The sequence below is a fragment of the Besnoitia besnoiti genome, chromosome II (genome assembly GCF_002563875.1).
Source record: "Besnoitia besnoiti strain Bb-Ger1 chromosome II, whole genome shotgun sequence".
NCBI classification, from domain to species: Eukaryota; Apicomplexa; class Conoidasida; order Eucoccidiorida; family Sarcocystidae; genus Besnoitia; species Besnoitia besnoiti.
In genome coordinates this window covers 543,279-558,917 of record NC_042357.1, presented here as the reverse complement: position 1 = coordinate 558,917, position 15,639 = coordinate 543,279, and the positions used below count along the sequence as shown (strand labels likewise).

At 55.3% G+C, this 15,639-nt stretch overlaps 2 protein-coding genes across 2 annotated transcripts; both read left to right on the top strand.

The window, feature by feature from the left end:
- Window positions 1-91: 91 nt before the first annotated feature.
- On the top strand, window positions 92-8,633 carry BESB_034230 (uncharacterized protein; the record flags this gene model as incomplete). The annotated part of the gene is made up of 17 exons (XM_029362009.1): window positions 92-232; window positions 1,657-1,882; window positions 2,151-2,251; window positions 2,486-2,697; window positions 3,090-3,303; window positions 3,771-3,874; window positions 4,364-4,466; window positions 4,961-5,011; window positions 5,320-5,427; window positions 5,622-5,821; window positions 6,221-6,319; window positions 6,547-6,619; window positions 6,894-7,016; window positions 7,361-7,462; window positions 7,786-7,869; window positions 8,093-8,201; window positions 8,536-8,633. The coding sequence occupies 17 exons, from the start codon at window positions 92-94 to the stop codon at window positions 8,631-8,633; spliced, it is 2,148 nt and encodes a 715-aa protein (XP_029220974.1).
- Window positions 8,634-11,906: 3,273 nt separating this feature from the next.
- BESB_034220 (putative Gas41) lies at window positions 11,907-15,412 on the top strand (the record flags this gene model as incomplete). The annotated part of the gene is made up of 6 exons (XM_029362008.1): window positions 11,907-12,203; window positions 12,627-12,759; window positions 12,890-13,008; window positions 13,184-13,231; window positions 13,746-13,916; window positions 14,228-15,412. 6 exons carry the CDS (start codon window positions 11,907-11,909, stop codon window positions 15,410-15,412), a joined length of 1,953 nt encoding a protein of 650 aa, XP_029220973.1.
- Window positions 15,413-15,639: the final 227 nt, after the last annotated feature.

The window sequence follows — 15,639 nt, the reverse complement described above, 5'->3', positions numbered from 1 at the left end:
TGAGCATTCTGAGCTGGAGCGGAGGAGGCGAGGGGTGATGACAATTTCGCCGGCAAAGGCGCATGCGCCACCCGTGACGAACCCGCCATGAATGCCTCGCCGGACAGAGAAAGGAAATGAGGGAGAAACGGGGATGAGCCTCGCTAGAGCCGACTGGAAGAATCTCGGCGCGGCCATCGGAGCGAAGGGCGGCCGACCTCCTCTCTGCTGCGAGACAAACACGGAGAGGGCCGTCAGGAGGAAAATCGGGACAAGCAGGGGAAATCCGAGCCTCCTGAAAGCCGTCCCGCCGTTGTGCGAATTCCTCAGAGATAAAGAGAAAAAAGGAGGGGTCCTACCTTCCTACTTGTCCTCGCAGACTCCCCCCCTGCATCGCGGGAGCAAGGCCGCAAAAAGGGAAAAGGGAGAGTGCGCTAGCGCGAGGCTGGCTGGTGGCAGAAACCAGCTGCGCGAAGGGCGGAGAAGGCTCGATTGGGAGGAAACACTGAAAGGGAAGAAGACGCCAAGAAAAACGCGAAAGGAATACATTCTTGTCGAGTCCTCAATTCTTCGAAGACTCGAGATTGCTGCTCCGCCCGCCAAGCGCGGCGTCTCGCCATCGCCGCTCCCAAGTGTACATACATACACCTGGAGGGCGTTAGCTGGCAGACATGCAGGCACCGAGTAACGCTGAATAGGGAAAAGCTGCAAGAACGTCCAAACTATCGCGCTTGAAATTGCTTCTCTCTCCACTGTGGAGGAGCAAGACGCAGTGTAGCTTTTGTGCAAAGGAAACGCCGCCAGTCTTGCGCCGTTTCCGCTTTTATCCACGTGCTCCTCGCGGTTGATTCCGTACGAGACAATCGCGGTGTCTCATTCAGCGAAACGCATGCGCACGGGCGCTGGGGTCAAGTCGGGTAACTAGAGGGAGCTTGTACGCTTTAAGAAACGCTATTTGATTCGGAAGTGGAATTAACACCTTGGAGGGACTTTGCACACTTCAGTTCCGCGCGAGGTCCGTATTTTCTGGTTTCCTGCCGCCTCGCCAAGGTGCATGCGTCGTGCGCCTCTCGCATGCCGCTGAAACTCGCGCCCGGCGTCGGCTAAGAAAAAGAAGGATCTGCGGGGAGTGATCTCCGCCATCTTCCACAGAATATCTTTTTTCGGGAGTTCCTCTGTGCACATTCGTCCGGCTTCTTTCTCTCCGTGTTCGCTTCGGCAGTCTGTCGCCACAGACGCCAGCGGCACCGGACTATCTGCTGGGGCCAACTATCTCGTGTCGGGATCTCTGCTTGTGTTTGTTTCATCCTCGTTTTCGTCTTTCCCCTATCCGACCGCGATGCGCGCGGCGGCTCTGGGGACTCGGGCGGCGGCGCCCTCCACGAGACAGGCGGGGCGTCTCTCTTCTTCTCCGTTCTCATCTCCTCTGCCCTTCTCGTCTCTGCGCGTTCTGTCATCTTTTGTTCCCGCGGCCTCTTCGTCTCCGCCTTCCTCAGGCATGCCTCTCTATCTGTCCTCTTTCTCTGTATCTCCACTCGTCGGCCTGCGGTCTCCTTCCCTCTCGTCGCCTGCTTCGCGCGCCCCTCCCTGCCCCCGCGCGTCGCCTCTTCAGCTCTTTTGCTGCGTTCGTCTCTCTCTTCTTCCGCGGTCTCTTGCCTGCCCTTATGTTTCCATCAGTCAGCTCTGGAGCGTCCGCGGCTGCTGGCGTCGACACCCGCGCGCTCGCGGGCGACTGAGGCGCGACGTAGAGACGCGCGCGGCGCCGCGGAGGCCGGAGACAGCACTGAGGCCTGGCGAGCCCTCCAGGAGCAGCAAGGCGCCCAGTGGGAGCACGTGCCGCGCCCCGAGATCGAGAGTGCGCTCGAGTGTCTCCTTGCCGATAAAGAACGCCAGCGAGCCACAGGTACAGCGTCCTCGGTGTCTGCGGCTGCTGGCGCTCGGTCTTTCAGTGTCTTCTCTCTCTGCTTCCTCTCTCTCCTTTCCTCCGCGTCAACTGGCTTTCTTGAAGACGCATCGCACGAACCTGTGCCTACGAGCGTGGTGCTTTGCGAGGCGCAGACGCACAGATGGCATCCATCCAGATTTGTTCACACACATATACACATATAATTATTTTTTTGTAGGGTTGTCGCACATGTGTTTTTTTTTCTAGTTTTATCTATTTTCCGCAGGAGTCGCGTGGGTCGTGGGTCCGGTCGGTACAGGGAAGAGCTACGCTGCGCAGTTCACGGTGCAGAGGGTCATGCGCCAGGCGAAGTCCTCCAACGCCGTCGTAAGTCACGTTGATTCTTTCCTTCGCTGGAAGTCAGGGCAAGTCTATTCATATTGGGATGGCGATGTGCACATTTACACGTTTTTACGCATACTTATAGCTCTATATGTCTACGTTTATGTATATTTTTCGTCGCTGGCATTTCCTGATTGATGTCTCTTTGTGATGCTTCTGACTCTTCCGCGAGTCCGCTCAAGTTCAGAGTGCCTCTGTTTCCTTCTCCTGTGTTTTCAGGTGCTGGCTTTTGGCATGAAGGCCGTCGCGCAGTCGAGTTTCCCCGTTCTGCTTGGCGTCTTCCAGCGGTCGCTGACTAAGCAGCTTCTTGAGCAGCACGCCGCGTTGCTTGCGTCGTCTCCCTTTGCCGTCTCGCGTCTTCCGCCTTCGTCGCTGCCTCCTCGGAGCGAGTCGTCGGAAGCCTCGTCTGCCGCAGCCAAGCCTCTGAGGGGGTGAGATTCCCTGAATTCTTTTTGATTTTTCTGTGATTTTTGTGCTTTCTCAATTCCTTTTTTCCTGCCATGCTGCGTTGGGCACAGTTCCATGGCCTTGGCCTGGCCCCCTCGCCTCCGGAGGCGGGATTTCTCTCGCCAGTGAGACCTCTTTCTCTCCGTTGCCCGTTTCTCGCTTTTGTTTTTGCCAGCTTTCGAAGACCTTCCCTCGATTGGCGTCTTCAGATGCGAGCTACGCTCCGCCGTCGAGCCTCGCGGCCCCGCAGATCTCAAAGCTCGCCTATGCATGCACCCTGCCTGCGGCCTGCGTCGACTCTCCTCGCTCTTTCATGTCTTGCATTCACTCGAGGCTCATCGCCTACATGCGTGTGAGCCCTTTGTTGCTTTTTCAGTCCGTGGATCTGCTCCGCGGTTGAAGCCGCTGCGCCGTCCTTCCGCGCGGACGTGGCGGCGCTCCTTCGCGCTGCAGCGGCGTCGCCTGGCGCCTCTGCTGCCTCAGTTCGGCCGCCGTTTGGGATCCGCGCCGGCGTCTCCCCGGCGGACGCGAAAGAACGCCACGTGCGCGCGCTTCGCTTCGCGGAGATGCTTGAAGACGACGCGGCGCAGGTCCGAGGCGAGGGGCAGAAGCTACTCTCCCGGGGGCTTCCAGAGACACGCAGACGCTTCTCTTAATACGCATGCAAGAAGACGGAAGGATGTCGCCTTTCACACAGTGGAGTGGTGAATCCAGAGGGGTATTTTCGCAGATACCTAGTCAGGCAGATGGATACCTACAGTGGCAGATAGATTCATATACAGTGTCTTGGACATGTATAAATTCCTAGGTGCAGATCGATTCAGAGGTACTGAAACAGAGAGAGAGATAGACACAAAGACAGAGAAGTTGCTGCAGATATAGATTCAGATATATATATATATATGGTCTACGTTCGGCAGATGCCAATGTGCCGGCCTGCCTGCTTGTTCGCCTGTCTTTTGTTTGTCACGTGGAGGATGCCCAGCGTCTGCGCCGTTTGCTCTTGCGCGTGACTTCTGAGTTTTTTCGTTGTGCGTTTGGCGTGTTCGGACTGCAGCCTTTCGCGCAGTGGCGGGGTTTGCTCGAGTTCCTCCTCACGCAAGTGCCTTCCTTCGCGCGCCAGGCGCGGCTCTCCGAGCGAGACCCCTGCGACGCCACCAGGTAACAGACAGGCGCCATTCTTCATATATATAATGAATTCATATTTTTCAGATGTATAGATGTGTATACGCACATGCATATGTATACTCATACTCATACATACATATATCTATATATGTGCATGTACAAATATATTTCTATATATTCTTATTTCCTGGGTATGTGGCCTTGTAGACTTGCGCATTGCGTCGTGTCGTATAGTCCTGTATCGTTTTTTATCGCGGTGTAGGTCGCATGGCAGTGCGAATCAACTCGCAAGCAGCTTGACAAGGCAGCGAGGGAGGCTCGCACGTTGGGAGTCGGTCTGTCGTCTCTGTGGATTTGGCTAGGTACGGTTTTGCAGTCTCGCTGTAGGCCGCGCATGTGTGCTCAACCGGGGGGCAACTTCAATTCTGCGTATATCTATGTATAGGGCGCTCGGCCGCCGGGCTCGGCGGCGGCTGGTCTGCTGGTGCACCTCTCGTTGAATTGTTTGTTGTCGATTTTCAGCGCGGCGTTCGGGCTCCTGCGTATGGCTGCGGCGCACGCAGAGAACATGGAGGCTGCCGCGGCGAGTCAGGACGACATCTCCGAGTACCCGACGGGTCAAAAAGTAAACAAAAAAAAACACGGCGCAAGTCGCACAGAAACAGTCGCCTCTGTACTCCCACCCTGCACTGATCAGGGCCCTCAACCAGAGATGAAAGACTCAACGGGGGTGAAGAAGGGGTGTGCGGAGGCATCCGCGAGGCAGGCGCGATCGGGACCTCGGCGTATATTCGGGTTCGACTGTTGTTGATTGCCGCCGGACGGCACGTGTCTCCTTGGATCACTATCTCTACTCATGCACATCCACATCCATATATATATATATAAATATAAACTTGTGTGTGCGTAGGATCCGTGTTTCTTCGAAGAGGTTGGTGCAAGCAGCTGAGAAGAAAAAACGTTTATCAGTATAAAAAAATGCGCTTTTTGTGCAAACGGTTGCGTTGCTTGAGGGTCGCGAGCTGGGAGCGTGTTCAGTGCCTCTCGTTGCTTCTACTTTCTACTTTCCGCCCTCTGTCTGGAGATTCTGCTTTGTCTCTCTTTGCGGCTTCTGTGCAGTGGCTACAGTTCTTCGTCGCCGTTCTCAACGCGTACACCGAGGCAACCGGAGTAAGGCTGCACACTGTTTTTTTCACAGGAAATTCTTGAGAGTGGTTTCATCTAGCGTACTGTAGGTGAATTCTCTCGTTAGAGTGCGGCTCAGATGAGGACTTTTCTGTAGCTAAAGCGATTCCGAGTTGTTTTTCCGTCTTGGAAGCGCGGCGCGTTCTGTCTGTTTGTCTCCCTCTCCTCGCCTCGTGGGTGTTTCTGCTTCAAGTTTCAAAGCCGCATGAGCAGAGCCCTCTCTGTGTGAGGAACTGCGGATGAGGCTCGGTATAAAGACGCGCGAGGCTGCGTGTGCATTTTTCCTTTCTCAGGCGTGCCTCAGCCTTTGGATCGACGACGTGGAGATTCTCTGCGTCTCGCGCTTCCTCGACGAGCGCGGGCCTCTCTTTCTCTCCGCGTTGAACCGCATCTTTCTCTCCGTAGGCAGCCTTATTCTTTAGAGACGCTCGGGGGGTTCTGACATTTGGAGAGAAGCCGCGTGCCTCGGTTTTCTTTTCCTTTTCTTTCCTGTCTTCATCCTCTTTCCTTCTCCGTGTGTCTCTCGCGCTCTGCTCTCTCCTCTTCTTCTCCGCGCGACGCGTGCGTTTTTTGTCGATATTTTTCGGTTTTTCAGCCCCTGACTTCCGCCCCACTCGTACTCATCACGGCGGACTCTCTGACCAGCGTGCGCGGCGTGTGTCTCACGCCTGCAGAGCGGACAGAAGAGCGCCACGACGCTGAGCGCGAAGAAATGCGAGAGCAGGATGAGGCACGACGCGGAAGACGAAATATCGAAGTCGTTGAAGTGGGGGACCTCTCGCGGCAGGCCGTGACGTACGTGCATGCGAAGAAAAAGAGGAACTTCAGGGCAAATCTCCAGCTCTATCCGAGAGGACGCGTCGTGGGCGCTACAAAAACTGCATATATATATACCTGTATCTATTTGTCTCTTTATTTTTTGGCGTCGTTATGGGTATATGGGTGCTCTCCGTGCATTTCCGTGTCGTAGAATACGTTTTCGTGGACAGGCGGATAAATGATAGGGAGATTTTAAGGCAGATCGGCTGACCTGCCTGGGCGGCGAGAGGAGCGGCAGAGACAAGCTCGGGCCCTCTCACGACGTGCTTTGGCTCCTCACTGTAGTTCAGAAGCTTTTGGATGGTGCTTTCTCTTTCTTTTTGTTTTGTGTATTGATAGGGCTTCTCTCTGTGTTTTCCTGTCCACTTTTTTCAGAGACATCCTGGTTCCGCGCGTGACGTCCATTCCGGAGATTCCGCAGGCGCTCTACGTGGCCGTTGGCGGCAACTGCGCGCTCCTCGAAAAAATTGCAAAGTAAGAGAAGAATCAGTCACATTTTTCAATTCAGTTAGGGTGTCTGTTGTTTACAGCCGGGTCGATAAGGCTGAGCTCAAGACGCGGCTTTCTCCTGCGTATGAGCATTCGCCTTGACGCGAGCCGCGTGTGCGTTGCGTTGCCCTCGTAAGCATGGAGGTGGATATCTGTATGCGCATGGCTTTTCTCTTGAATTAGGAAGGTGTCTTCCATGTCTCCCCTCGCAGAGGCTTAATGAAGTTGAATGGAGAACTGTGGCTGGAAGCGAACCGTCCCTTGCCGCCGGATCATGTCAAGCAGGTGAGGCCTTTGAAAATAAATAAAAAAGAACAATAATAAAACACTCCTGACCACATAGTCCTTGTCTCCCCTTCTACGCATCTGCCTGCGTACACGAGTACATATTCGGATTCACATTTATGTATGTCTGTATCTCTAAAGAGGGAATGGGGCCATCTGTCTCGAATCCATCCCAGATTTTCACGTCGAGTATATGTTTCCTACACACATACTCACATATAATTATATTTCTACATGTCCTGTGTATGCACGAAAACTTAACTTCCCTTCTCAGGTCCGCGACCCCGACGAGGCGGAGCTCGCTAGAGACGCGACGGAGGAGGAAGAGCGAGACTGGCGCTGGTGTGAAAGGCAGAAGGAATTCTGCAGGAACATCACTCAAGATCTTCTCGTAGAGGTAAAAATTTTTCCCGCAAACGCGGCGACGCGATTTAGCTCCTCTCACGCCGTCGCATGCATACATGTGCGTTATTTTTTGTATGTAGACATATATATATATATATATCTGCCGCACTTGCACACCGGCGTTGATGCACATGCATATTTCGAGAGGGGGGACAAGTAGGTACGTTCACAGGTGTGTGAACTTAAATCTGCGGGTCTGGTTCATGTACGGGGGTGTGCGTAAGAGACATGTATGTGTTCCTTTGATGGTCTTGCCAACGTAATTGCTTTGTTTTGTTCAATTTTCTTGGAGCTATCTCGTGCCTGCCGAGGTGCGATGTTCTCTCCTCCGTTCAGGATGTGCGACTCTTTGAGTGGCGGATGAACAAATTCCTCGCGCTGCCTCTTCTCGAGCAGCTGCGGCAAAAACAAGAAAATGAAGTCCACTTCCTCGTCACAGTAAGACCCCGCGCGAGACGCAGAGCCCCGAAATTCAATCTCCAAATAAATGTCCACTTACGTATATGCTCTTAGAAACTCTTTGACCGAGAAAGTTTCATTCATTGAAGGAGAGAGTTGTCTGTAGGAATGCGTTGATGAAAAGCGGATGAGTCGTCATGTAAGCTTGCGGCGATGGGTGTTGAACTGCATCCGTGCGTGCAAGTGTAACTCCAAGCGAGAGGGGTTTCCGTTGAAGAATGATTTGTGTGTGTTTGTGACTGTGCTTGTGTATATGTAGGTAAATGACAAGAAGTTTGTGTGCGGGTGTTTGCTTCTTCCAGGTTTTTGAGACGATTCGCTACTTGCTTTCGAGGCCTTATCTCCTCTGCAAGGACCTTCTTCATCTTGACAACGTCGTCATTCTCGTAAGTCCTGTCAGCTTTGTCTGCCTTTCTCCTCCGGCGGTCCCATTCTTTCTGTTTTTGTTTTCGCGGCTAAAGACTCTCGCTGCTCCGCTCAGGCGACCGCGTGCCGCGGGGTGGAAACGGCGAAACCAGAGAAGCGAAGGTCGACTTCCTCACGCGGAGAGGCGGCCAGCGCTAGGAACATTCCTTTGTTTTCCATCGTGTCGTTCTGTTTTGTTTCTAGGGCCTCCTGGACGCGGGGCTTTTGACGGTGCGCTTTCAGCCGAGTCGCGTGCAAGTTTCGAACGAGATGTACAGACACCTGCTCGCGGACTACATCAACGTTCGCTACAGTGAGTTTTTGGCGAAACTCAATCGACGTAGCGCGTTTCAATAACCATAGAAGACTGTGACGACAGTCTTCTCATGTCCGCGAGAGTTGAAGTGACGCCCGCGACAGAAAGACGAACGGCTTGGCTTCTTCTGTTGACGCAGTGGTACCTCCTGGCGGCGGCGTTGAAATTGATTTTCCACTGTCGTGTGGAACGGAATGTCGTTTCGTTGTCCCAGTGTGCGCCGTTTTGAGTGCAGGCGATGGGTTATTTTTGCTGAATTTCTTTTGGAGCGTCGTCACGCGTGAAACGTTCTCACGCGTCCCCATTTCTGTGTGTGCGGCGGTCCGCTCAGGTCTTCTCTCCGTCGACGAGAAGGCCAAATACAACATGAACCTCCTTCTGAACGAGAAGGCGATCAAGTTTCACGTCGACCGGCTTTCCGATTTTTAAAGAGCACATGTGCTCGCTCTTTCCTGGTTCTGTCTGAAAGCTACATATCGAATCCGTTTTCGACCAAGATGTGTGGTTTTGTCGGTTCACCTGTACTGTGCCGCAAAATGGCATCCGGCTGGTGGATGCGGCTTGAAAATTCCTTGGCCGCCTGTAACTGACAGATAACTATTCGTGTGCACGCATGTGCATGCGTCGCGTGAAAAGAGAAGAAGCGGCGGAAGGCTTCGGCGCTTCTGGAGGATCGCGTTCATAAAACGAGACACAGGCATGGTAAACTCTCTTGTCTTCACCCTGTAATTTGCTTTCTCACTTAAACATCCATGTCAAGGCACATGGCCACAGGCGTCGGGATCACAGAGGAAGCCGAGGTTCTTCACATTTTTTCTGCTTTCTGAGGCTTACGGTGTACTAAATCTCGCGCAGGGGTAGGGTTGCTCCGTGTCTTTTTTCACACAACGTATATCAGCGAAGGCACGATACGTTTCAAAATACCGAGGCCAGCGCTTCGGCACTCCGACGTAGTTCTGTAGCATCTCTTACATGTGCTAGCGATCGCCCATGTTGGGTCTACAAACAATTAACGCACGGCAACGTTTACTTTGACAGTACGCGTATCAGCCTGTACATGGTTCATTATTGCTATCCATAATATTGAAGTAAATATATCGTATACATATACACACTGTATCTGTTTCATCTGCACTGTGCAAAATATTGAGGTATATATATATATGCATACACCGGTGGTACCCGGTTCGTCATCACCATGCTGATTCTTGAGGTGTGTATCGGTAAGCATATGCAGCATTAACGTGGTTATTCAACACTATGCATAATAATGAGTTATAAGTAGACATATATCCATATATATGCAGCCTGTTTCTGGATCAGCGTAGTAATGAACGATATAGGATTATATATGCAGCTTGTGCCTGGTTCGTCATCCGTATGCATATTAATGAGGTATGTATACATATATCCGAGGGCTCCAAAAAAAACCGGACTTATTGCCAATGCGTCAGACCCAGCTAAGAAAAGGAAGAACGCGTGTAGAAAGTTGATATCGTGTAAAATGCTGCTACACAATAGGAATTCTTCGGGAGCTAACACTGGATGCAGGGTCGGATGTCGTAGAACGGAGTTGACTCAACGCAAGCGTCGGGACGTGATGTGGCACCTAGAGCTCACGGCAGTTGCACAGTTCGCTCGGGTAGCTGGGCACTTCACTTGCAGTGGAAAGATCAGGTCTTCCGCAAGTAAAGGTTTCAGAACAAACAAAACACGGAAAACAGTAAAGGCCTCGGAGGGATGTGCGCACCCGGATGCAGATGAAGTGTAGTAGGCCATATTCTTCTACGTAGACACACATTTTTGATTGCAAACGCAGTAGGATGGGGAGTTTCGGATAAATGACAGTTTTCTGAGTCTGTGAGAGGTTCGCTGCGTGGCAAGCGGTGAAAACTGTCAGCCCCATAGCAACCAAGAAGTCCATATACAGTTGAGAAAACTTGACGCATACGCCCCTCGTGCGATACTCTTCTGCTCATCTTTGAGTAACTCTTCACTCTATTGAGAACGACACCCGACGCAGTCGCTTGCTAGATACATGCACACAAATCTTGCTATGCATCACAGTGCCTACAAATATGCGTGTGCACGAAGTCCATACGCCGATACGCATCCGCACACTCAAATCCCAGCTACTGCGTCTGTTTTGTAGAATTCAAATTTGCTGCTGAAGTCCCTTCTCTTCGGCGCGAGTTGTTTACTCTCTCCGGGATGTGCAATTTTGTGGCCTGGGTTCAGCGGTGGAGAGCGCTATCGGGGCTTAGTATTCTGTTTTGCAGACAGCGATCTTCCTCTTGTGAGTACTACAGTGATGCACCGACGTGATCGTGGCAAACCTATATGCTGTGTACTCTGCCGCTTCTTGGCGCTTTTGGTCTAGAACGCCCGTTACAGCGGCACATAGTGGCGGGCGGCGCGCCATTAACGCTTCGATCTCCGTGCACTACCGCCGCCCTCGAGTCCCTCACCGAGTGAACCCTGCGTATGTGCTTCTGAATCGGAAATATTGACGGCAGTTACGGCCAATCATGTGCTTCTTCGCCTCCCTCCTCTACGCCGGGGGGCTGGCAAAAAAAAAATGTAGAACGGTTCTGGCTGCCAGCAGGAAACCCCGCGACACGGGAGACGGAGTCACACACCCAGAGACGACTGAAAATCATTGAGCCAGATCTTACCTCTCCAGTGCAGATTTCGTACCGCGAGAGGATGCTCTGGGAGTGCAGTGTGCGGAGTTATTCTGTGAAATGGAGTGGGAGAGAAAAAAAGACTGTCTCTCGTGCCCATCGTCGTAGGGTGTCTTTCCACATGCGACCGCGCCGCCAGCCTCTCGGGAAGGGCATGCACACCAGCACTTGTGACTTTTCGGTAGGAGACCCGGAGGAAAACTGGAATCTGGAGTTTTGAGGAACCAACCTCGAAGATTCTTACTCTTTAATCGTCCTGTTCTTTTCGCGAACGTGTTGTCAAACTGATCTCCGCTTTCTCGCTTGCCGCGCCAGATGCGTGGCAAGATGGCGCAAGGCTCCTGAATGAGCAACACTGTGCGGAGAGCTAGACGGCAGAGTTGTTTTGCTTGGGCTTCTTTTTTCAAAGGGTAGAGCTCCAGTTCTGCTCCCGATGCTCGGTTCTACGTGGCTCCTTGTGTTGTCTCCGTTTTTCGTGGTCGTAAGGCATTGCTCGATTTTCCAGCGCCATGAAGCGCGCCACGAGTACCGCTCTTCGGCTGCGTCGTTTCTTTTCTCAATGTACCCGCGTATTTGTCTCACCTTTGCCTTTCCAGCAGTGCAGCGCTCCACTTAGCTGCTTCCCGCGTCTCTGTCGGTGTCGCTGTTTCCGCAGTTTATCCGCCCCGTCTTTGTGTGTCCCGTATCTCCTTTCTCCACCTTCCCTGGCGCGTTTGCCGCGGCGTCTCCGCCGCCCGTCTTCCCTCTCCGGCTCCTCCTCTTCTGCTTTATTCGCGATTTGTTTGTATTTCCTCCTCTTCTCCTTCTTTTTCCTTTCTCTCGCCCTCTCTCGCCGTGGTTCTCGACATCCTGCCCCCCTTTTTCTGCGCCTTTAACGCCTGCTGCCTTGTCGCGTCCCTCGTCCCTTTCGACGATCGCTGCGGTCGACGGCGCCTCCTCTCTGGCCTCTGTCCGCCTGATCTTCGCTCGTGCACCCCTGCATTCCACTTTCTGCCCGACTCTGCTCGCTTCCGCAGTCATGCCGCGCGACCGAAGCGGCAGCGGCGCGGCTCCCGCGTTCGCCTGGGGGGACGACCGTGAGGCCTTGGCGGCGACGGGCGTCGCGCTGGTGGCGGGCGGCGCGGCGCACCCGCTGGGCTGGCAAGAGGCTTCTCAGGCGCCTCCCTCCCACGCCTCCTCCGGACCGCGCGAGAAGGCTCGCGCGCACCACAGCCGCCACGCCGGCGCCGAGGGCTCTGGCGCCCGCCTCCTCAAAGGCCTCACTGTGCGGAAGACGTTCGTTCTCGGCAGCTACGCCTTTCGCCTCTCACCCACGGTAAATCTCCACGCAAGCGGCTTCCACCAGCCCTCCATAGGCGGAGGGCCGCTCCGCAACTCGCCCGACGCAGACCTCTGGGCACGAGGAAGGGGGAGGGCGGGGAGGGGGAGGCGGGCGATCCAGAGATCTGGGGAGTTGTAGACAGGGGAGAGGTTTCTGAACGACAGATGACTGGGGGTGAGAAGAGAGAAGTGCCTTTTCGTCGCTTCCTGTGTCGCGGCGTTTGGCGCTCCTGTCTTCCACAGCGGCGTACGCTTGACTGTCGCGTGCGGCACGAACTGCTGGTGCGGACCCGCCCTTTTCCTCTCTTTCTAAAAGTTGAGAAACGTGGACTTTTCCGCCACGTAGCGTGAGTCTGCGACTGTCGCCTCGCGTGTCGCCGTGCATCGTTTTCTCTTTGTTTGTCTCCTGGCGTTTCAGGAGAAGAAAAAGTACAACGACATGACGCACAAGTGGACGTGCCTGCTGCGGGCGCTGAACGGCGAGGACCTGACCTACTGCGTGAAGAAAGTCGTCTTCGAACTCGACCCTTCCTTCGTGAACCCCAAGCGAAGTGAGCATGCCCGAAACATGAGAAGAAAGCGAAATTTGAGAGAGACCGCCCTCGGCGCCAGTTCCACGGTCTCGGCTGCACGCCTCATGTGTCCCGTGTCTGTCTCTGCTGTCTGTGCGTGCGTCGTCAGCTCTCTCTTCGCCGCCTTACGAGGTCTCCGAGGCCGGTTGGGGCGAATTCCAAATCTGCGTGAAAGTTTACTTTCTCGACGAGTCGCTTCCGCCTGCTGAACTCCGACACTTTCTCAGGGTAGACGCCTTTCACCTTCCCGGCTCGTCTTCCTCTCGCCTCGCCGGGGGGCGGGGGGTACGCCGGGGCGTCGTGTGCCGCTGGATGGCGTCTAGGGTTTCGAGTGCGGCGTTGTCCTCTGTACACGGCGTCACTCCTGCGAATCGGCTGGTTCTTGCGTCTCTTGTCTCTGCAGCTCAATCCCGATGGCGGACAAGTGGTGGGGCCCTGCGTCGCCTCGGAGGTAAGGTCTGTAGGGAGGGCGGTGTTGAGAGGGGAGAGAGAATTCGCTTCTTCATCACCGAGGGCTGGTGATTCTGCGTCTTTGCGCCATCCTCATGCCTCGCTAACTTTGTGGCAGTGCGTAGCAGGAGGTGGACTTCGGGACCCCATGTAGATAGGCAGGTGTCTGTGTCTTTGAGCTACGCGGCCGCAGTAGATTTAAGAGAACCCACGAGGTTGAACCGTATGCATGCACTTATATACGCTTGTATTTGAACGCATAAGTCTGTTCTCGGACCCACGGGCATACTTATTTGTACCCTTGTGTACGTGAGCACAAATGGCGATGTGACGCGGCTGTCAAGGCTGCGAGAGGCTGTCGCTGGGAGCCATAGGGTCACTAGGAAGCAGAACGCGACGAGTTGAAAGTGCTAGGGGAAATCCTGGCAGGTGCACTTCTGACGTGATTCAGCTTTGCTGAGACTTCGCTGTCAGCGGCTTCGGCTGCTTGTCTCTGTGATTGCCTTTCGTCGCAGACGCTGGATGAAGTGCTGATTCATGAGCCTAAAGAGAGCTTCTACGACGTACTGATGGAAGGCCCTCACAGGCCCGCCGCTCCGCATCCTCTCGAGCGCTACTTCCTCCAACATCAGCCGCGGTTTGATGAACAAATGAAACTGCTGATGGGCGCCCAGGGTTTCGTGCAGGTAAGTGGAGACCCAAACTGACACTGAGAGAAGAAAAAAAAGGGCGGGAAAACGTCTTATTCAAAGAAGAAGACAACAGCAGCGTTTGGTATGCAATTCGGTTTCTTCTTTCTCCGCACGTTTTTCTCTGTCATGCGGTCGGCCTTATGCCCGTGTTTTCTGCCCTGTGAGCGGGTCATTTTCCTGAGCGGTTTCCACGCAGAGGCTTCTGGTGTGTGCTGATCCACCTGGAGTTACGGGTCCCTGCCCCCAGGGTTCGTTTCTTCTGTTTTTTCCCTCGATTTTCTATCCTATGCGCTGTTTTTTTTCAGTCGGAGAGCATGAACCTCATGGCGGAGGCGTTCGCGCTGACGAATCAGATCCGACAGCTCCAGGCCGCATGCGATCCCCGGGTGTACCAACACCTGCAGAGTCAGAATCAGGCGTCCCTGGCTGCGCCCGCCTCCGCGGCAGCTTCTCAAGCGGCTTTCCCTGCTCCAGGCGTTGTGCAGGCTTCGCAGGCGCCGCCCAGCGCCGTCGGAGGCGGGTCTCCCGCCCCCGGGACGGGTCACAAGGACCCAGCAGCTTTTCCGCCCCAGGGGTCGGCTCAGCAGGATGTCTTTCTCTCCGCTCCGCACGCCCATGCCCCGCAGGCCGCGCCTCGAGGGGGCACAAATCCAGCCGCGGCTGTCGCGGGGGCCAGCGCGGCCCCCGCAGCACCCCACCCAGCGTTTGGAGGGGCGCCCGCTCAGACGGACCCCCATGCCGCCCCGGCCGCGGCAGGAGCTACCCCAGGCGGGGCACAGCCCGGCTCTGGTGCCCCGTCGGCAGCCATGGCCTTTCCCGGCGGCGCCACACAAACCTTCGACTCCGGCGTCTCTCCGCCGTCTTCGGCCCCCCACACCGGCGCAGGGACGCCTGTCCCTGCCTCGGGTGCCGCGCCGGCGGTTCCGGGCGCCGCTGGGGTTCCAGGCCCGTCGGGGTCCGCAGGGGCCAGTCCGGGTCCGATGGCGGGCCCAGGCGGGGTCGGCTCCCTCGCGCCGGCGATGGCCGCCCCGGGGGCCTACGCTTTGGTCAGTGGGCACGCAGCCCTGTTTGGAGCCGCAGGGGGCGGTGAGAAACCCCCGGGTTTCGACCAGCAGGCGCTGCATCAGCAGATGCTTCTGCAGCAGCAGCAAGCGCTCATGCATCAGCAGCACCTCTATCACGCTCAGCAGCAACAGCAGTACATCATGCAGACTGCGGGCGTCTTTTCTGCGTACCCTGGAGAAACGAAGAGGGAACCCGGCGGGGCTCCGGGGGTCGCTCAAATGCCCGCGCCCTCTGCGCCCGCGCCCTTCGCACAAGCTCCTGGGGGGGGAGCCTACCCGGCCAGCGGGGGAGTCGCTGTCCAGCCGGGCCCCGCGGGCCTTGCGTTTCCGGGGCGCATGGGCGAGACAGCAGGGCGGCACGACCTCGGGGCTGAAGGCGGCGGGGCTCATGCCATGGGAGGGGGACACCTGCAGCCGAAAGCTTAAACGCGAATTGACGAGAGGAGACCAGAGAAAGCGGACAGAAACGCAGCGGCGCGCAGGAGTTTGCGGAAAGGGTTCAGGGTTTGGGAAAAGAGGGAAGTCGAAACGGCGGTTTACGGTGGCGGGTTTTCGGTTCGCACAGCTTCAGCTGATAAAGTGAGGGAGGGATGAGGACACACTAATAATCATGAGAGAGAAAAAAAGCAGCGCACCCGGCTGGTAGGTCCCAT